The 21,534-nt window shown below is 45.2% G+C and overlaps 2 protein-coding genes across 3 annotated transcripts in view; both read right to left on the bottom strand.

Moving 5' to 3' along the window:
* samd12 (sterile alpha motif domain containing 12) overlaps nt 1-13,049 on the bottom strand; it is a 93,580-nt gene extending 80,531 nt beyond the window's left edge. Inside the window, exon 1 of one of the 2 annotated variants that reach the window (XM_030082160.1) lies at nt 12,919-13,049. In XM_030082160.1, the coding sequence (XP_029938020.1) occupies nt 12,919-12,931 (13 nt within the window). In that variant the 5' untranslated portion in view covers nt 12,932-13,049. Of the gene's footprint in view, nt 1-12,369; nt 12,453-12,918 lie in introns of those variants that run through there. The other variant, XM_030082159.1, reaches the window with a different exon arrangement.
* Nucleotides 13,050-17,493: 4,444 nt separating this feature from the next.
* Nucleotides 17,494-20,135, bottom strand: LOC115409507 (zymogen granule membrane protein 16-like). The gene is made up of 5 exons (XM_030120718.1): nt 20,094-20,135; nt 19,979-20,016; nt 19,814-19,866; nt 19,483-19,612; nt 17,494-18,069 (listed from the first exon to the last, which is right to left on the bottom strand). The coding sequence occupies exons 3-5, from the start codon at nt 19,863-19,865 to the stop codon at nt 17,739-17,741; spliced, it is 513 nt and encodes a 170-aa protein (XP_029976578.1). The 5' UTR covers nt 19,866; nt 19,979-20,016; nt 20,094-20,135; the 3' UTR covers nt 17,494-17,738.
* Between the last annotated feature and the right edge of the window lie 1,399 nt (nt 20,136-21,534).

Below are 21,534 nucleotides of genomic sequence, written 5' to 3'. Positions count from 1 at the left end.
AGACAAACAGCTGCAGAAACAGCAGACAGATCATTTATATGCAGTAAATCAAGTTTCTTTTGCGTCATTAGCGTTTCTTCTCCTTCCTAAGCAGCCGTTAGCGTCGGTGTCTGTGTTCCTGCGGAGACAATCAGCCTGGACTGCATGACTAACTCCGGGAGTAAAGCGGTGAAGTGGTGTGATGAGTTGGCTCGCTGGCCAGCCCGCCGCTCTGCGGTGCCCGAAATTCACCCTGACATCCCATCAGAGGCCAACAGAGCTCAGACTTCACACTCGGCCCTCCGCGGCCCCGGGGGCTCTGGCGGCCGTGACCGGGGAGCGCATGTGCTCGGCTTTGAACACTTTCAGAGGTGAAGGGGGGATGAAACCAGAGCCTCAGATGAAGTGAACCAGGATGAAAAGGGGAAAAGTTGGAGCGGCGAACCAAAGAGGGGAGGAAGACAGACGGAGGGAGTCGGTGAGATGGAGCCGGATGGAGGAAGACGGAGCGAAATGACCCACTTCGCAGCACAAACACAGGAGCTAAATATAGCCGCCGCTCACCGTGAAGCTTGCATCCCGGCACAAAGCTGTTAGCGGGCCGCGCTTCAAAGGAAGACCGCGAAAAAGGCGAACGGAAATAGATTTCTCAATTTAGAGCCGAGTAATGTCTATTAATATTGGATGAGAGACACAAACTTGCTCTATCTGGCCGCTGCGACGGGAAGTTCTGCAGACTAAGAGGAAAGTTCACCGCTTCGCCGTGTGCGGCGCCGCAAACTCGATACCTCTCCAACTTCCAGCAACTTCAAAGCAAACGGCAACGGCAGCATCTAGGATGCATTTCTATAGAAGCAGCTCACAGGGAAATATTCCTCTTTCTATTTTTAGTTTGCTTCCACTCCACATTCACTGTGCTGACAGAGCAGGGTCAAGATCAGATCAAGTTTATTGATGATGAGGGAAAAAAAGAAAAAACACCAACAGAAGCGCAGAGTACGAGCAAAACTGAAAAAGGGTTTGCATTCTCAATGTCAAGTTAAAGTGATTCTGAAGCTGTTATATTATGCAGACTGGAAATCAGCAGACAAACAATCCACATTTTCTCATGTTTATTTCATAAAATCTGACAGGATGGTGATTTTCACCGATCAGCTCTCACTCAGGTGATGGACTCTGCCCCACACCGATGCTTCCAGGTGTTTTAACCGCCCTCACATCAGATCAGAGCTGGTTTGCTGGACGCACCTTAACGTGATTGGATATGCATCCAGTCCGATTCACAGCTCAGACCTGCCGCTTCATTTGAAGCCACTGAGCTCCGTGCGCAGAGAGAAGCTGAGCGGTTCAGACCGGATTCATCCATCCATCTTCTAGAAAGCTTTATCCGAGCCGAGTGTGGGCGAAGGCCGGCTGCACCCTGGGCTGGTCAGCAGTCCATCACAGGTCAAACACACACAAACACACACTCAGGCAGTTTTCAGAGTCACCACCTAACCTGAAATGGAAGTTTTCCAACTGGAGGAACCTGAATGACTCAGAAAAAAACACTGATTCCCCACAGAAAGTCCCACCAGTCCAGACTCAGACCAGAGTGTGAATGACTGCACCATGTTTCCTTAATCCAGGCTGACTCACATTTTTAACCTAAAATGAAAATAGGACTGACATTATATCATCATGATTTCATCAATGCGATGACAGCATGGCGAGAAAGAGCTACAAACTGCTATTTCCCAAGTCTGAAGACATCAACATTTTCATGGTGAGTCAAATAACTCATGTCTCAAACGATTCAGCACCCTGTGTGATGAACTGGTGTCGTTTAGCCTCCAATCACAAATCCTGCTTTTAAATAAACAACAAACTGATGAGTAACAATAATACTAAAACACTGAAGGGTGACGTGAAATCAAGCGGCTCTCTGTGAGCAAAAGTTAGTTACTTTTCAGGTGGCTGGAATGATTTCCCTCCAACTCTAATGCATGAAAACAGGACTGTATTTCATTCAGAGCAGAGATGGGGCCACACGTTCAACTGACAAGCAGATCTGTAGCTGCAAAAAAGCTTCATAAACAAAACATTTTGAACGATTTCATCAGAGCAGCTCTATAAATGCCGCTCTTACGAGATTCTGCAGTACTCAGTATCTATAAAAAGCAGTTTGAGGAATGAAAACGGGGGAATTGGTAACAGAAGAGTGACTATACATGAATGCAAAATATCATCAATATGTTATAGAGCATCCCGTCACCTGGGCTGTTTCCACCTGCTCGGAGCTTCTAAAGGACACGTTTGACTGTTCTTGACTCTGCTGTCTGCAGAACACCGATTCTGATCATCGTCAGAATAAACTTGGTGACAGATGTTGACAGAATCTTGTGTTGATTCCAGGACAACAACATTTGGAGTAAACATCCCTTAATGTTCTCTGCGCTGAAGCTGAACGGCTCACAGCAACACGCCGCCGTTCTTCGACAGTCAGATTTAATTAGCTTTGTTCTAATTAGCTCTGCCGCCTCCTCTCCTCAAAACGCTTCTATTGTAAGAATTACAATTAAGGCTTTGACTGTTTTTGGTCTTGACTGGAGTTAATTTCAGTCTGAGAACCAGAGAATCTCAAAGCAGAGCTGCAGTAAGTGGAGGTCAACACCTGGAAGCATCTGTAAAGTCTGATTATCTAACAGAGTAGGACTGTCTGAAAACGTCCCTCAGCAAGGGTCAAATAAAACCCCCTCAATGCGGGTTTACGTGCATGATTTCAGCATGTCTTCTCCCATCGGGGAAGCATGGTGGAGGAAGCATCATGGTATTGGGCTGCATTGGACAGGTTGTTCACATCAAGGGGAAACAAATTCCGAAGTTTATCCAAACGTCCTCGAGGATAAAGTTTCAGTCTGCCAGCTGAAACCCAAGGGAATATTCTTCAGGACGTCAACAGGACATTTTAAGACTGAAAACACAGGGAATGGAAGCTAAATGCTAAATGCTAACCTGCAGAGTTCTGCCTTCAGGAAAGAGCTCAAACTTTAGCAACATTTTAAAGCTGAATTAGTTGCTGAATATTGTGATCAAAGACCACGAACGGCGAGTAACACACATTACATGTCAGAGACGATGTTTGAAATCAATTGTAGTGAATTATAATTATAACCTGTGCTGAACTATACAGTTTTCTCTGCTTCTTTTAATCTTTATTCGATGAAATAGCAATTGCTTTCATTTTGTTAATAAAATAATTTTTTTTTTGACACTGAAACGTCATAAAGCAACACTAAGGAAGTTTCCGTTGTTGTTGATTTTGGCAGCGCCAGTGGACAAAAGCGGTAGTGTTTTGCCTGAAGGAATACTACAGTTCCCATGAGGACTAGCGCGTGATGTCGTAAATTGCTGCTCCCGGTGGCGTGCTGTCGGACTGAACTCGCCTACATTTGTTTCCAGTGGCTGTGTGAAGGACGGATAGCGACGAGGTCATGAATCTAATGGTGGCTAAACAATGTTATATCATGATGTGACGCATGCCGTAAAGCAGTCCGCACATTTGGAGTGTTTTAGTGTGCAGGGTTCCTACCACCCTCCTCACAGCTGCTGAGTCCAAGTGAAAGCAACACTGACGCCCTCAGGCCGTGACAGAGGGTCATTCAACTAGTTGTAAGTCGATGTATCATCACAAAAGATTAGTGCTGTCACTTTTAATCGCATTGATCGCAATTTAATCGCATTGATCGCAATTAATCGTGATTAATTCATGGAGAACTGTCAACAATTAACTTTTTTAAAGTTGAGATTATTCGCAATGAAGAATCTAATCCTCATAAATCAGTCCCAATATCACAAAAAACACTATTATCCTCTAGTTCTTTTCTTTGACCCAACTGGCAGACCTCAATGGATTAATCGCGATTAAAACTGACAGCACTACAAAAGATATTAAAATGTTTTATTAAGGTTGAAAGTTCCTTAGTGTCAGTTTAAATGGAGCCTTCTACGGGCCCGCGGCCTTCATGTTTGACACCCCTGACGTCCAGGACGACTGTGACATTCCTGCTTAATCCCATCAGCTGTAAGTGGAGGGCGACACTGTCGGGTCTGAAAAAGTCAAGTTACTCAGTGTCAGCAGGTGATGGACAGGTAAGATCACTGAAATTACAGTGTGAGAGAGAGCCTGAACACCTGATTGTGAGTGGCGGTGAAGTGGCGGTGAAGTGGCGGTCTGATTCGGACGTCAGCGCCTGGCCATGGCGGCCTCCGCCCGACATCCTCCCCCTCCGCCTGTGCCACACACTCCGTCTCAGATCTGCAGCTTCAGTGCGTCAGCAGAACGGATCGCTGGGCGCTCGGCGGTCATCAGAGACCGGACCTGACACGCCGCCAAGCACGGGGCGCCAAGCACTCGCAAAAAAAAAAAGGCAGGAAGGTTGTCATTTGGGAGCGAGAAGAGAGACACACAAAAGGCTGGAAGTGCTTGAAACGAGCGATGAATGACTCCAGCATTCAGCAGGATTTATTTCCTCCCGCGGGTTTCATTTCCCCGACGCTCGTACTTCACCAAGGTCGATGGCGCGGCGGTGCGCTGGCGTTTTGTTCTGCCCTGCGTGGCGACAGAGACAAGGACCCTCGCTGTCATCCGGCTTAATGGTCCGGCGCGTTATAAACCGGCCTCCCGGGCCGAGGTGAGACACACACTGCGAACACAAACGACACCTCCTCAGCCTTCCCCTCTTCTGCATATTCACGGCATCTAAATGTGGAGCACCGACACGTTTCCCGTGTTCCGGTGTGTGCGAACGCGCTGACAGGCGCCCTGCGTTCACAGCGACGTGTCCCGAGGCTGCAGGTGACACTTCCACACAGCCGGCAGGAAGGCCCGGAGCAGGTGCGACATGAAGGGGGAAACGGCGACGATTCGTCGCACACGGAGCCATCGAATTGAATTCCTCTCCGCCACCGGGCAGACGTTACGCAATCCGCCATTTCTTGAACGGAGAAGCTGAAGCACTGTCGGTTAAATGAAAAGATACTGATGCTTCACGATCGCTGGCTTCTCCGTCTCCCACCTTTTTTTGATGCTAAGCTAAACTAAACGCCTCCTGTGGGTTGATCTCGGCGCTACATTTGAACATCAGAGGAAACGCGATTAAGCTCCTCTCCCAAAATATCACCGCTGCGACTCATTTCACCGTTGCTGAGATCTTCTAATGTGATTAAGGCTAAAGAAAAAAAAAAAAACACGCATCTCGCATCTCCATTCCTAATGAGTCTGCATGTCACGTGTGAAGCGTTGGGAAAAATCCCCGTCATGTGACCAACACTCCCCCAGTCTCAGTATTCAGCAGGAGGAGCTGGTCTGAAGGCTTCATGATGAGGACAGCATCGCTGCTGCTGCACAGTCATTTCCTGTCAGATGAGTAATTGCTTCATGGAGACGCAGACATAAAACTGGTTGAGCTGCCATTCGTCTTCACGTGCAAAAGGCCTGACGCGACCCGTGGTTAAAGCAGAAAAACTGGCGTTCGACAGTAGAATGATACGTTTTGCAAAAAGACAAAGCTTTAAAAAGAGTGAAATGAGCATTTCCTGTACAACTTAAAAGACGAGGAACAATTATTAGCAAAAGACGAAACAAAGCACGCTGTTTTCAGGGCATTCAAAGACCAGCTTGAGTTCTCCTTCATTTCCGTCAACACGGATAGAACATAATGTGAAGGACATATTGATCCATACATTGATTGGCTTCATGCATCAATAGACTTCATGTCAGAATTATTCCACATTTCCTTGTTTTCCCGTTTGTGGGATTATTCACCTTGTGAAAGCAGATTCCACTGAAGTCGGTATCAGACGTGACTTTCTCCTCCTCCTCTTGGATTTCTTGCCGACAGCCACGGTGATGCAAACCGATCCAGCTCCGGCTCAGGCCCCGGATCCGGCCGGAGACAGACCCAGTGGAACAGTAATGACTGCACATTCCTCCCACACACTCATGCAGGTGTGTGTTTTTTACTCTGCATCAGCTCTGCGTGTGGAAAACTAAGTCAAGTTTGTGAATATTCACACGACTCCGGGGCTGCTTCTGTTTTCTGTTTGTGTTTTCCACACAGCAGCAGTTCAGCCTGAGACACGAAACGAGGCTGCAGGTCCACCTGAAGGGCTGAGATTACGCAACACTGCGCTCCATCTTCTTCACCCCATCCCTGCTGAGTCAGGCTGGAAAGATGGAAGCATGTCTCCAGTAACCTGACTGAGATGTAATCCCTTTTCACCCACTCAAATAAACACGGTTCTTCTTCTTTATTCCCTGCCGGCTGCTGAGGACGGGTCTGAAATGAGCTTTCTGAATGGGTGCACAGGCATGCAGAGCGGGGGAGGACGTGTGAAGGAGGCGTGATGCAGGGAGGCGAGAGGGGAGAGAGGAGCGAACAGCCTCAGCCACCGGGGTAAACACTGCTGGCCTCCGGGCCTCAGCTGTGCCTCTGGACCATCGGCAGTGACGTCCGAGACAGGAGAGTGTTTCACTGGACGGGCGCTGCATGATGGATGTGTGGTTATCCTGCACCCTTTGCTCCGTCCATCCATCGGCTGCGCTCACAGCCGATCATTTCTGACACCGGGTGAAGGACAGGAGTTCATCACACAGAGAGGAACGGTTCTGCACGTGACCGCTGCTCCGGCCCGGAGGCTTCCCGTCGGGGTTGTTCCCTTGTTTTTCTCTCTCCTGACCGTTACCTGAACCGCTACCGTTCAGGTCTGGGAGGAGTTGAGACGAGCCGAGCTGGAACTGCAGGAGCAGCCGTCTGAAAAGCCTTTTTGAAGAGAGAGAGTCCAGCTGAGCGGCTGCATGTGCTTCCAACTCCTTGGGATGTAGTTGGGTATCTCTTTCAAAAAAGAAAACTTTGGTCGATCTGCCTCAATTCAGAGAGTCTGTTTCTTTTACTGTGGAGAACGTTTGCCCTTATTTTGAAATGCTACACCCTTTATATCCTGGCCAACGTTCAGATCTCAGAAACAGCGTTGTGATATGAATCCAGGACACTTCCAGACAGCACCGCTCCATTATTCATGCACACGCACTGTTTGACGGCTCGGCTGCTCTCACTCTGTTGCCAGGTGACTTTGAATAGCGCGGTGAGAAAAGCCGAAGCTCGTCCAACCTGCTTCATGACCCAGCACCCCTCTCTCCCTCTCGCTCTTTCTCCAGCCTGGCAGCCCCACAGCGCCCATGATGACACCGAAACCTTTCTATTTCTGGTATGAATAACCGAACCGACACGCTCCAACAGTCCTGCGGCTCAGTCGGTCGAAGCCGGGTGGGTTTAACCCCCCCGCCTCACCTCAGTCCATCTGCCAAAGACACCGGAACCCAAGATTTATCCAAAAAGAACATTCTCGTGGAGCGTCCGTAGGGTTTCCAGGTAATCTGGCTTCCTCACCATTCGATCAGAGTGTTCAGGTCTCACCGGCCTCATCCTGCATGTTTTAGGCTTCTCCTGGGAGCAGCACACCTGACGCCACCGACAGGCTTCTGAACGGGTTTTTTTACAAGCTTGATGAAGACTTCAACATTAGATTCAGGATCAGTTTTAAACAACAGGTTCAAGACAAAACCCAAAACTTTCAGATGTCTGTTTACATGACAGCGGTACTCGGAGCCTCTGAAAACGCAACTTTTTGAAATAATCCATGAAAATGAAGGAAATGCTGCTACTGTTCAAGCGACTGCAACTTTGTTTTCCATCCACGTGGCGTAACTGAAGCTGCAGAGATGAACATGCATGAAACCAGCTGCAAGTCAGCGTGTGGACCAATGTGTAAACGGGGTCTGACCGCCACTCGACGGGCGCTCGCTAACGCAGAGCGAAATCTGTCCGAAGGGGGAAACAACATGTCCGACATGCTTGTTATGTAACGGTCCACAGGGTGCGTCAGAGCGAGCGACGAGGCCCCGACACGACTCTGTGAGCAGGAACAGGCAGGCTGACAGAATCAAGACGCCTCCAAATCAAGGCAAAGATTATTTTGCTCAGTCTGAAGTAAAACGAGATATTATTTTTTCTTTTACTCCTTCTGCAGCCTGTACGCTTTAAGCACTCAGAGGCATCCCATTCATTTTCATTCTCTTTCTTTTTTTTTTTGCATCTGGATTTGCTCACGCGGTCCAGTAAAGTGAGGTTCAAATCGGCACTCTCCACACCGCCTCGCAGTTTTATTGTCTTCTCATGCGTTATAAATTATTAAAACCTTGACCCATATTCTGCAGCCTAAAGAGGTTGGTGGAGCAGTGGAACAGAAAGCAGTGACTCTGCAGAGTTGTTGTGAATCCTCTCAAACGTCGCATCTTGCATTAAAAGGCGCCGCGGAGCGCTCCGCTCCGTCCTCGGGGGACGGCTTCGCCTTCCAGCGCAGCGAAATAAACAAAACCGGCTTTAATGGGATTCAGTCTAAATACGGAGACGGGACCTTTTAGCTGATCGAGACCGAATTAGAAACGAGGAGAATCAGTCAGGACGGTGATGGAGACGGACAAAGCGTGAATCAGACCTGAACAGGTGGATTTAGTAAAACTGCAGGTTAAAGGTCACTATGGACGAAGGATCAATACACTTGTGGAACTCAACCGATTAATTACTAATAAATTAAGAGACTGGTTGTCCTTGAGTCTGGCAACAAAACAATAAAAACTAAATTGCTGTTCGCCAAAAGAAGGGGAGAAAGAACTCCGTCAGGCCGACGAGCTTCAGGTATTTCTGTGTCTTTCTGTTACTTTATTGGAAATCAATCACTTCATCCATGACGCGAATGCACATTTGTTTTTATGGTTACATATTCAAATGCATCTTCAGTTATGGCTATGAGGTTTGAGCTCATAATTAATTCCAGTAGTATTGAGACTGGAAGCTGAGGAGGTGTGAAGGTCGAACCGGGCAAAGCATGCAAATATCAGCAGATTCAGACCAGGAACCTTCCTGCTGTGAAGCGACATAATAACACCACTGCTCCACGTCCAGGCTCAACGTGAAGACAGTTTCTGGTGCAAAATACAGTAAAATATCCAAAAAACTTCAAATAAAGCTGTTGCATTCTTCAAGTTTGAGGCTGGGTGGCGATTTCACGGACCGGACTGGAGCCTCTTGTAAGCTGCTTTCAGCCCATGGGACTTATGTTTAACACCCCTGACCTACATGTGCTGTGGTTTCCTTTCACAGTTGAAAAACATGTGTTAAAGGTTGATCAGGGTCTAGTTTGATCTTTGGATGTGGATCTCACATCTCAGAGGTTTTCCTGACAATCGTTTCAAGTGAAAATGTTAAAACTTTGCCTTTTGGGTATCTGTTTACACGATAATGGTGGGAAAACGTAAGTTTTCTGAATCTCTGCTCCTAAATGTTGTTCTGCACATGCTCGGCAGAAGGACCATAAGAACAATGCTTTCCTCCAGAGCGTCAGGACTCCCAGTCCAGATTCCCCTCGTCCTGGTCCTCTTAGGGTTTACAGTCACCATAATAACTTGAATGTCTGTGTAACGCAAAAACCATCATACAAAATGCTGTATCGAATTGAAAAACACAAATAAATGGTTTTTCCTCAAACAGAAACCATTTCCAGGTGTTACATTTCAGCAACAGAACAGGCCCAGAGAGACTCCTGCTGCTGTCTGCTCAATCTGATGGCACCGTGTGTGTGTGTGTGTGTGTGTGTGTGTGTGTGTGTGTGTGTGTGTGTGTGAGTGTGTGTGCATTTAGGTGTTTAGGGGCGCAGCTTTCCTCCCCGTTTGAGTTTTCCACCCTAAATCCAGCCGACGGACTCATTAGTGCAGCTTCAGCGAATCGGGACGTGACTCATAATTCATCTCTCTCAGTAACACAAGTCAGTGAATCCGGAGCGAGTCGTCCTGCAGGAGCGTCAAGCGCTCAACTCACAAATTACACTGATGTTGCATTTCACACTCCGTGCTTTAATGCACCAATTACAAAAAAAAAAAAGAGCAAAAAGAGCCATCTTTTGTGCTTTAAGAGTAATCTCGGCGGTAATCCACTGCAAAAATAGCATCGGTGCGACGACACCTCGGTTAAACACAAAGAAGATTCTCCAGCTATGAGATGAGAGTGATAAAGAGGGAGCAGGATTCAGAAATTTCATCGTGAAGCTGCTGTTAAATCGACCTACGAGGACAACATCAGATGACAAAGGAAGGAAGAAACAGATAAAACTGGATAAACTATTCCGCTCTGGAACAAAGTGTGCATCTGCAAGCAGCTTCAGCTCCCATCTACCTTTTTTTTTTTTTTATTTTTGCAGCTTTGAAAGATGATTCTCCAGAGATGCATGAATGAAACTTTATATGGGGGACTATGCTGGGAGGTTGGCAGTGTTTCAGACGCCTCTGCGCTCGCTGTAGATCATCTGAGGCATATTTCAAGCTTTAAAACGAGCGGCGATATCTTATCAGCGGGAGGTCAGCTGTCAGCTCCATAAAGCAGCCACAGCATCACCGCGGAGGGAGGGCCGGACCTGGACCAGACGCTCCTCTTCCCGCAAAAAGGCTCAAACTGGAGCCGCTTCTGGAGCAAAAGAAGGTCATTAAACTCCAGCAGAGCTCCGCGAGGCTTTCAGGGAGCCTGAAAGTAAAACACTTCACATGAGTTTGATTCCTTTAAAGGATGGCGGGGAGAACGAGCGCAGGCAGAACCTTCCAACTTTAAATGAAAGCGTCGCCATCAGTGGAGCTCAGAGGCTGTAAGTCACGCCGAGGCTCAGATTACGCTTCCCTCAGATATTCTCTGCAGAATGTCTCGCCGGAAAAATTAGAGGAGGAATCCTGCAGAATAACAATCAGCTCTCGCACGCAGCTCTTTCTGCGACTGGAAGCAGTCATTCTGTTTTTCTCCCCCCGGAGACCCCAGATCACCTCCAGGAACCGACGTCGGACCCTGTTTCGTCTCAGTCGGACTCGGGGGGGCTGATGGTGGATGAAGGGTCCACTCTGAGCAGATCAGCAGAAACACAGCCATGTTCAGAGGAAACAGAGTAAACCAGAAAAACAGAGTCCAGAAGAGAACAGCAGGCTCAAACGCAGACATCTACATCTCCACGCAACCCGGGAGAAAACAAGGTAATCCACAAGAGTAATTCTACTCTCAAACACTCTGTCTCGGCCGTTATCAGGTGAAGATGGAAAACTTTCATATCATTTTGGGGTCAGTTTACACGACAACGATGCTCAGAGTCACATAATGCAACTTTCTGAAAATTCTCTAAGGATAGACCAATTATCGGCCTGGCCGATAATATCGGCCGATATTGGGCATTTCTCTAATAATCGGAATCAGCCTTTTTTTCCACCAATAGCAGATAAAATAAATTTATTTAAAAACGTGCTCTTTGGATCATATATACAGCCGTCTCTCTCTCTCTCTGCCTGAAGTCACTACTCTGGGCTGTGTAACAATGTCCCACCCACAGCTAAATTTTGATGGCAAAATGTTCATTTATACTGCAAATGAATATCGGTTCGACATATCGGTTATTGGTTTCCGTAAGTACCAATAATCGGCATCGGCCCTAAAAAAGTCATATCGGTCGATCCTTAAAATTCTCCTACTCCGTTTCCATGGAAACAGTGGAAACCGCTGCTACTGGGCACCACCTGTTCTGCACATGCTCAGTAAATTAACAATAACAATGTTTCCCTCCAGAGTGTCAGGACTCTCAGTCCAGGTCCTCCTGGTCCTGGTAGTTTTAGAGTCGACAGTCACCATAATAACGATCCAACATGGCCGTCTGTCTGCTCTGATGTCCGTGGTCTCCCATTGTTGATGTTTATGGCCTATTGCAGCCTGTAGCTTCATTACAAAAACTACCAACAGCGCCAACTAGTGGACAACATGAAAACCACGTTGTGGAAATGGCAGAAACACTGAACAAACTGTTGCCATGTCAACAAGTGTGAACGGGGCCTGAGTTTGCCTCCTGAAGCACTTTGAATAAAATTCAATTAAACATGCAACCCAGACCTCTGAACAGTCTCAACAACACTGACTCCTGCTCATTTCATTTCTTCTTCAACCCTTTCCCAGACTCCATCACCATAATGCAGATTCTGTGCCTGGAACGGAGCTCATGACACTCGGATTCAAACCTGGGACGCTTCACTGAGATGACAGACCAAACCACTTCACCACTGCACTTTAAAAGCCATCGTGATGTCTGTCATCCCAGGATTCAGTATTTCCTCCATGAAGACAGACTGAGGCGGGGAACAGGAGCGACAGGTCGAGCTGGGGCGGCTCAGCACGTGGGAGGACTGGAGCGCGGAGGCTGTCGGAGACAAATCACCTGCTTCAGGAGGAATGCCTGTCGGAGCCACTCCAGCATCCATCCGTCCAGACATACCTCTCATGGGGTTCTGGATCCACAGGATGCCTCCGACCAGGTGAGGAGACTGGCCGAGCATCCCCGTAAACCCTGCCCGACTCCCGGTCCCCCGGTGCTCCGGTGCTCCGGTCCGCCTGTCAGCCCAGCAGCCACCTGCTGCCCGGACAGCAGCTCTCAATCACCGCCCGCGTGCCAGACGCGCGCACGGGGCTCTGTTGCATCACAACACGGCGTAATTAAAAAAATAAAAACACAATAAACGTGTTTCGTGGCGGCAGAGGCTCCGGTTCCCTCCAGAGGACACGCAGTCCCCGCAGACCGGACCTGTTAACCGGCTCGAATGTCACAAACACGGACGGAGGCTGCGCGCGTCCACCGTGCGTTCAGCTCGACACGACGACCTGCACGGAGCGCGCGCTCGTCTGTCTGTCTGTCTGTCAACACTTGACCCGGTACAACGGCCGCGTCTGAGCCCGAACCGCCCCGGTCCGGTCCGGTCCGGTCGGGTCCGGTCCGGGCAACAACTGTCACCTGTCACGGAGGAATGGAGACGTAGAGGCGCCTTACCTTCCACGGCCATCGCGCTCACTCTGATCTGAGCATGAGAGACGGGGGGGCAGCGGCGGGGGAGGTAAAAGTCAGCGCGCGCTCATTCCACCTTGTTTGGCGTCTTCTCATCACTTTACTGCGGCCGAGCCGGAGCGCACAGCTGCCGAGGGCCGCAAAGCATGCTGGGAAGTGTAGTCCTGCCCTGCTCTGCAAGGCGGGAGGATAGATAGATAGATAGATAGATAGATAGATAGACAGACTTCCTTTCACATGAGATAATTGTTGTAAATTAAAAATAAAAAAGGTACAACATTATTCAAAAACCATCAAAATGTGAATTTAATTGAACTGAAAGTCCTTTATTTGTCCCACAGGGGGAAATTGCAGTGTTCCATCAGCACAGAAAAAAAGAAATAGAAATAGAATAGAAATGTGGAATGGGAAAATGTACAAAGCCCAACCATACACAGAAAAATTAAATATAATTTAAATATAAATTTAGGACAGATATAAGTAAATAACAGATATAAATTAAATATAGTTTAAATATAAATTTAAGACAGACACATATGTACAATATAACAGAGAAATGAGAGAAACAAAAAATATATACATAAGAGTTTCACAGAGCTGAATGCAATATGTCGTGTAATAAATATTATAAAACGTATGTTCCAGGTATCCAAGTGTATTGACCTGGTTTTGACCTCAATACCAAAAATCCACCTCAAAAAACAAACTAAGAGATCATGTTCATCCATCTGTTCATCTTCTCTGGTGTCTTTCAGATCTGGATTTGGTCCCATCTGACGGTGAGTGAAGGCAGGAAACAGCCTGCACAGGTCACAGTCAATCCCCAATAAAACAGACACAAAGCAACTGAAGATGAAACTGGAGAAAACCCATGCACATTCATATGTATGACCGTTGTGTTCTGCAAATAGTAACATTTCAAAAGGAGGTCAAACTTGAAGATATGCTCATTTTTGTTGTATGTGTTACAGGTCTCAGTGTGATGATGACCACAGTAACAAAAACACTGCCTGTTTTAAGCAGGTGAAAAGAGGAGACAGAAGACGAGAGGCATCTTGTTTAACTCCCAAATAACGTCTGAATGAACGGCAGAAGCGTCCGCCCCTCAACCATTCCCAGCGCAGCGAGAGAAAACAAAAGTTCCGCCCCTCAATTACACAAAAGTTGAGTAGTTGAAATAGTAACCGAATAATTTCCAACATAAATAAATTAAATATGGTCAACTGAATAAATAAATAAACGTGGTCACCCTATTTTAGGGCCGCCACATATGCAATTCATTTACACAAATCACAGATGTCGACGGTGAGGGCTGTATGTATGTGAAGGACGGACGTTGGACATGGAGCTGCGAGGCAGGAAGAGAAGAGGAAGACTTCAGAGAAAAGACCTCAACAAACCACATCAACGTCTCCTGGCTGAAACCAGAGCAAAGGAAGCGGCTTCAGACCTGTAATGAGAGAGGGAATAGTGACAACCAGAACCATAAATCATTTATCGTCACACGTGCGTTCGTAACATTCTGCGGGACAAATCATTCTCTTGCTTGAGGTTGTGTTATAAATATTTCCTGCGCTCACAGATTGAGCTTTCTGAATATTCATTGCGCTTGGCGGTTGGTGCAAACCTCAGTTATCAGGTTAAAAGTGGTGAATCTTTAATTTACATGGGCTTCTTGGAGACGGTCGACGCCACACGCCTTCTGTCTGAATTAGAAACTGGATGGTTGGGTTTCGTACTACCTTCATAACATGTTATTTGACTGTGCTCATCTGAGGACTTTTTGCTGTCCCTCCCTACATTTGCAGACAAATATCTGCACTTTAACATGAACATTTATCCACACAGAAGCTGCAGAAAATCATAACTGAAGCTGGAGTTACATTCCTGATGGTTGAAGTAAATTTCTGTTAAATTCTCTGCACTCTGCTGCTGTTGATAATCTACTGGTTCATGTGCAGAAACACAGCTGTAGCTGCAGGATTCAGCTGCTTTTCGAAAGCATGTTCAACTCACGTGCATGTTTTAGTAATCTGATAGTCAGGATGAAACCCATGCATGCACAGGGAGCACATGCAAACTCTGCCAGGAAAAGACCGAAGAGTGATTACATGGCCAGGATGTCTGCACAAACGCAACAAACCTGCTGACTGAAAGAAAGTGAAAGTCTGAGTCAAGTGATCGTCAACGACAGACGGCAGAAAAACTCGGTTATCTGAGAATCTGGACTGATGTCATTGTGAGAAGACTGAAAGATAATGTACGAGGAAGTCTTTCTATTGTGTTCACACACACACACACACACACACACACACACACACACACACACACACACACACACACACACGCACACACGTTTGTACTTATATCGTTGTGAGGACACTCATTGACATAATGCATTTCCTAGCCCCTTACCCTAACCCTAACCATCAAAAATAAATGCCTAACCCTAACCTATGCCCTAAACCTAACCTAAACCCAATTGTAACCCTAAATCAAAAACCAAGTTTTAACCCTCAAGAAGGCCAAAAAAGGCCTTTTGAAAAGTGAGGACCGGCAAAAATGTCCTCACTTTGCAAAAATGTCCTCACTCTGTTGGTGAAATACGAATTTTGGTCCTTACTTTTGGGTATGTACAAGAACACACGCACACACACACACACACACACACACACACACACACACACACACGCAGAGGCGTGGTTGTCAGAATGCAGAGCCGCTTTCTTCCTGATGTCTTCTTTTGTTCTGGTCTGTTCAGCCTGTTTGAGGAGTTTTTTTCTGACATGCCTTCCAGTAACGTGACGATCGAGAAATGAAATGTGTGTGTGTGTGTGTGTGTGTGTGTGTGTGTGTGTGTGTGTGTGTGTGTGTGTGTGTGTGTGTGGGTGTGGGTGTGGGTGTAGGTGTGGTTGTGTGTGTGGGTGGGTGTAGCTGTGTGATAGTCACTTCACTTCCCCCAAGGGACAGAAACAGACTCCTGAAATGCACAAAGCAACAACAGATGTGGAAATTATAGTACTGTATAAATCCGCCGAGTGGCAGCTGGAATTGGAGTCGTCTTCATCAGAACTTCACACTGAGTTGTGTTTTTAGGAAATAAGTGGATCTGGATTAAAAACAGGGAGTACTTGGTTTTCTTGGAACAAAAAACACCCAGAAAAATACAATAACACATAAATATCCTAACTCCAGAAAGCTCAACTGGGTCAACCTGAATGTCAACAATCTGAATAAGACATGAGTTTGAGATTAGATTCCCTGAGATGTTTATTCCATAAATAGAATAGTAGAATATGGATGTTGGCCAACTGTGATTAAGTGTTAACTAATATATCATCCAGAATGAGGTTTCATTATTATTATTATTCATAACATTGAGAGTCTTTGGACTCTGTGTTTCTTTCTGTAAACAACTATACAAATGACAACTCCCTGTTTTCATGGAGGAAAATTAAATCACTATATTCTCAATGTCACATCCACAAAGAAGAGAAACATCTTTTCATGTCATTTCGTGGATTTATATGGGACTTTTTATTCCTCTATAAATCAGAGTAAAGTCTAATTCCGCTCTAAAATGACCACGTAAAAGTCTGAAAACTTTATTCAGAATTAAATTTAAATTAGAATAGACCGGTGGGTTTATTCTCCTTTGAAAGTGGATATGCTAATTAGGCGCGACTTCATTCTGGTCGTTCTGCGCATGCTCCATCTTGATGACGCAATATTCCAAGATGGCGGCCCGCGTTTCGAGACGATTTATTTAACGGCAGTTTTACATGAATTGGTTATAATGAAACAAGCGGGTCGACCGCCGCTCAATAACGCGGACATTTTCAAAGCTGTAGCATCCAAGTTAATCGAGAAAGAAAGACGAGAAAAATGCTGTTTACTTCCGGGAGACGTCAGGACGTCACGAGTCACGGCCGCCCCCTGTCCAACCAGGACAGACCCCGGCATGAAAGAGGATGTAATCCTTCGTGTTCCCCATGTAAAAACAACGCTCAATAATATAATTCTGAATTACTTAATTCAGAATAAACCAATTCCGAATTATAAACTCCATGTAACCACACTCATTATATCCCAAACTAGAATTTGGCACTCAGAGAGCGCAGACCTCCGCCACAGGTCAAATCAGTCACCAAGCCGCGCTGCATGCTGCATGCCCGCTGTCGCCGGGCCTGTCCAACTATGTGAAAGACTGCCCTATCTCTCAATTATAAAGAATCCTTTAAAAAACTTCCTGGATCCAGACAGTGATCCGGATCATCACCAAAATTTAATGGATTCTAAGTTAGCCCAAGACCCACCTTTCCACAAAGTTTCATTGCAATCCGTCCTTTTTCCGTAATGTTGCTAACAGACCAACCAACCAACAAACCGACGTGATTACATAACCTCCTGACGAGGTAATTATGTCCCAGTATGGTGTCCTGAGAGAGACATAAAGGTCTGCAGTCGGCACCATGTTAACACGCCAGCAACAGTGAGAGAACCAACAACAAAAACACTCTGCATGTACAAACCTATCTGAAGAACAGAAAGAAAACAGGGTTTTCCTCAAAACTTTTATTGTCAGTTAAGTTTCTCAGCGAACAGAAATAAATACATTTGTCACAGAAGGCGTTTTCATCAACTCAAAAACCTAATTTATGGAGAAAAAACTTTTGAAAAAGCAACAGAAGTCATGAGAAGTTACATGATGCTGGTCTTGTTTTGCTACTGTTCGAACAGGCCTGAAAAGAGAAGCACAGAACGAAAATGGTCTTTTATTTAAAATCCACCAAAAACTGTGTCTTTTACAGATGTTTGGAGTTGCTGGAGTTGGAGTCGGGCTGAGGGATCACGGCCCAGTGCGCCCCCACGGAGGTGAGCGCGCCGTGGTAGCGGCCGCTCAGGATGACCAGCTCGCTGCCTTTGGGGGCGTACATGTTGAAGGAGTGCCCCGACGGCTGGCCATTGAACATGGAGCGGCCCAGGCTGGTGACGAACACCAGCCAGTTGACGTAGTGGCTGTACTTCCCGGAGACCTGGACGATGACCTCGCCCTCCAACAGCTCGAACTCCTTGATGATGCCCACCTGGATGCCAGCCCGAGGCGACCACACCGTGCCGTAGCGGAACTGCAATCTGCAGGACGAGAAGACGAGTCAGTGTGAGGAGTCCAACACCTTCCTGTGGCCTGTTTTGATCACTAACATCATCATTTCAATGTGTTTCATTTATTTGACTTAAGGTTTTCAAATCCTCCAACACTGGACTCTTTAAAGGGAAAATTCAGGAAAAAACCCACAAGTCACTGTAACCGTTTCAGTTATTCAGTTAAACACTTTATATTTGTGACTCAAACACTCATCAGACTGAATGTTGTGATTAATTATTGCTGAAAACTAGGCAATTCCATTTTTTTAAGCACACTTTCATATTTTCTCATACTCACTCTCATAGCATAATCTTCTCACCAGCAATGAAAAAATAAATAAAATCTAGTTTTCCTCTTTGCTGCCACCAGCTGTTCAGTTCTGGGTCAACATGTTGTGTTGCAGTAGCTACTTAAATCAATGTTTCACAGTTTATTACTCATTTTAAGAAAAGTATAAAACAAGAAAAAGGGAACAAAAAGAAAAAAAAAAGTTCTGTTTGACATCTACATGCCATCTAAAAAGTAAGAGAGAGAAGTAAAACTTATTTGTAATGTTTACATGATGAAAGTGCGGGTCAGTTTTTTTTAAATAATAATTTTAAAAAAGTAATCAAAATTTTCCTGAAAACATTTCTGCAGCTTTTCATATAGTTTCCTAATTTCAATTGAAAAAAGTGTCTAAAAGAAAAAGGAAGAAATAGAAAAAATAGTCATCTTTAAAAAAAAAAAAACCCTCCAAAATGTCACATAAAATAAGAAATGAAATTTTAAAACATTATGGTAAGCGAATTAAATTTACTTTTAAGAATTTGTCTCTCAACAACCCCCACAAAAAATGACACACAAAATATAAAAATCTAACTTGAAAAATGATCAGATTGAAATAATTTTTTTTGTAAAAATTTAAATGAAATGACATTAAAAAAAAGTAACGTAAAAAATTAAGAACAATAAAACAAATACAAATTGCTCCCTGAAATCACTACCAAAAAGTCACATGAAATTAAATAAAGTAAATAAATTAAAAAAAAATCAAAGAGTTCCTCTCTGAAAAAAAGAAAATCACTTAAGTAGCTCTCTTGGCAGCATTACGTCATGTTATACTGTATATTCTTCACCTGCAACTTGTTTAATTGGAATAAAGGTTAATGCACTTCATTAGATATCCTGCACCGCATATTTAATTTACGATTGGTCAGTTCTTGCTTTTATTAAAATATTTCTTTCATCTAGCAGTTGTCCAGTGCAGGTTCCTGGTTTGAATCTGATGATTATCTGTTTTTTTCACTGTAATCTTGATAACATAACTCAAGCTTATCAGCGTCGAGCTTCACACAGACGTGAACATTTAATCTGCACTTCCTTCAAACTGTGGACCGTGAAAAGGGTGAGATACTGACCCGTAGACGTAGTTGTAGTTATCCCACACTCTGACGGCGGTGATCCTGCCCTCCCCGCTGATGCTGTAGGGCGTCCCGCTGCCAGAGCCCACCGGGGGGTCGAAGGAGTAGGAGGGCGACTCCCCCACATCTGAAACACACCAGGTCCATGTAGATGACTGAAGTAAATCCAAACTCAGTGGTCTTGTTGAATTCATCAGATCACATGTATTTACAGGTGTTGTTCAGAGTTAGGTTAATGAAATAATGCATTCCATTTCCTTTTTCTTTCTTTTATTTTGTAAAGCCTTTTTGTTCTATGATCTGTGTGATGGTCTTCAGCCACACTCACATTCAGCCACGGCGGAGGCTGCCAGCAGAGTCAGGACAGCAAAGCAATGCATTCTGCAAAAAAAGAAAAAAAAAAACCCCTCAAAAATCAAGTCTTCATGTAAAAATCAGTGACATTTAACATGCTGTGGTTTTAAAAAGCGGGATAAAATAACTTTATTCTCACCTGCTTGAATGATCTCCTGCAGTTTCTTCACAAGATACCTGCAGAAAAATGATGGGAAAAGTTCAGATTTCTTTCTAGAATAAAGATATAGTCATGTTTTAAACAACATACTTACTAATCAGCTGTTTCTTGGAGTCCTGCTGCTGCTGCTTGGTCTCCTCCTCCCTCTCTGCTGCATGAGCTTCATAAAGGTCACACTTTAAAGCTCTCGCACTGTCGATAAGAAATCTCCTTTTCTCCTAAGCCCAACCTTTTCTGGCACCAAACACCCGAACAAAATTTCCCCTGAAACCAGGAAACGAGGATGTGAGTGTGACAATGCACGGTATGTTCCCCCCCCATATACACACACACACACACACACACTCAGTCAGTCAGTCAGGGTGAAGTGATAAGAAAAAGGGTTATTGTTTCATGTTACAGGAAATCAAACGTGGAGTCAACCGAACCAGTGTTGGATGTCGTCTTTAGACAGAAACGTTACAGAGCTTATCGTCTGCTGACACTGTGGGAACGGCAGCTTGATGCAGGACGAGAAGAAGACAATGAGCAGGAGAGCAGAGAAGCTCAGATCCAGTCCTGATGCTCTGCTGGATGAGCTGCTCCTCCACGCGGTTCAACTCGCTTTAATACTTCATGAGTCTTAATACAGACATGAGTCCGAGTTCATCTTGTTTAACGTGACTGTTTCCAGCATGTGAGCCTTCAGGTCTTCAGGCCTTTGGAGTAGAGGGGGAGAAAACACTTATTTCATTCATTACAGTTTTTATTTCTTTTTTTCATCGCTCCTGCAGTAGGCTTTGCTGTTCAAACATTAGAGACATAAACGATTTTGAATTATGCAAAAACAAACACTGGCAAAACACCAGAGACAACCATTTACTGGTGTGGAAACAAAACAAAAAAAATTCCAAATAGGAAAACTGGATTTGCAGCATGTTTCTCAGAGCTGCTGTTATGTTTCTGACGGTAAACGCTGAATATGCCAAAGTGACCTCAAACCGAGACGCCTTCACAGGGAAGCAGGAAGAGATTCACCCAGCTGACAAGAACTTGGAAGAGTATCGAAAAGAAAGAGCCTGACGGAATGTGACGAGAAACGATGCACTGAAGAAAAAAAAACAAACAAGACGGAAGCAGAAAAAAAATCAGAATGTCAGAATTACAGGATCATTTTTTCCAGTAATTTAATTTGTTGCTGTTTGCGTCTTGGTTATTTATTCTCACTTCAAAGTTCCGGGTTAGATGCATCCATCGGTGAAGGAGGGAACATCATCGGCTAATTCTTCCACTGAAACACAAATTCAAAATACAGAATAGATCGATATCAAGAACAGGGCAGGTTACTATTTTACAAACCTTTTTTCAAACAAAAAAATACAAACAGCAAACGCTACTTTAATCTGAATATTCACTGAATGATTCAAATGTTGCTGTGTGATGGTGAGTGTGACTCCATACTGAGTGTGCTTACAGGGTGTTTCTAATTCGGAATTGGTTTAGTCTGAATTAAGTAATTCAGAATTATATTCCCGAGCGTCGTGTTTACATGGGAA

Source organism: Salarias fasciatus, chromosome 22, assembly GCF_902148845.1.
Source record: "Salarias fasciatus chromosome 22, fSalaFa1.1, whole genome shotgun sequence".
Taxonomy (NCBI): Eukaryota; Metazoa; Chordata; class Actinopteri; order Blenniiformes; family Blenniidae; genus Salarias; species Salarias fasciatus.
This window is presented reverse-complemented; position numbering and strand designations above follow the sequence as displayed.

What these genes read in the sequence shown, in the direction of transcription:
- LOC115409507 (XM_030120718.1), bottom strand. Translation starts at nt 19,865, where the DNA reads ATGCATTGCTTTGCTGTCCTGACTCTGCTGGCAGCCTCCGCCGTGGCT. An exon ending in AGCCTCCGCCGTGGCTGAAT is followed by an intron (nt 19,613 to 19,813) that starts GTGAGTGTGGCT and finishes GGTGTGTTTCAG; the next exon opens with ATGTGGGGGAGTCGCCCTCC. An exon ending in AACTACAACTACGTCTACGG is followed by an intron (nt 18,070 to 19,482) that starts GTCAGTATCTCA and finishes CTCGTCCTGCAG; the next exon opens with ATTGCAGTTCCGCTACGGCA.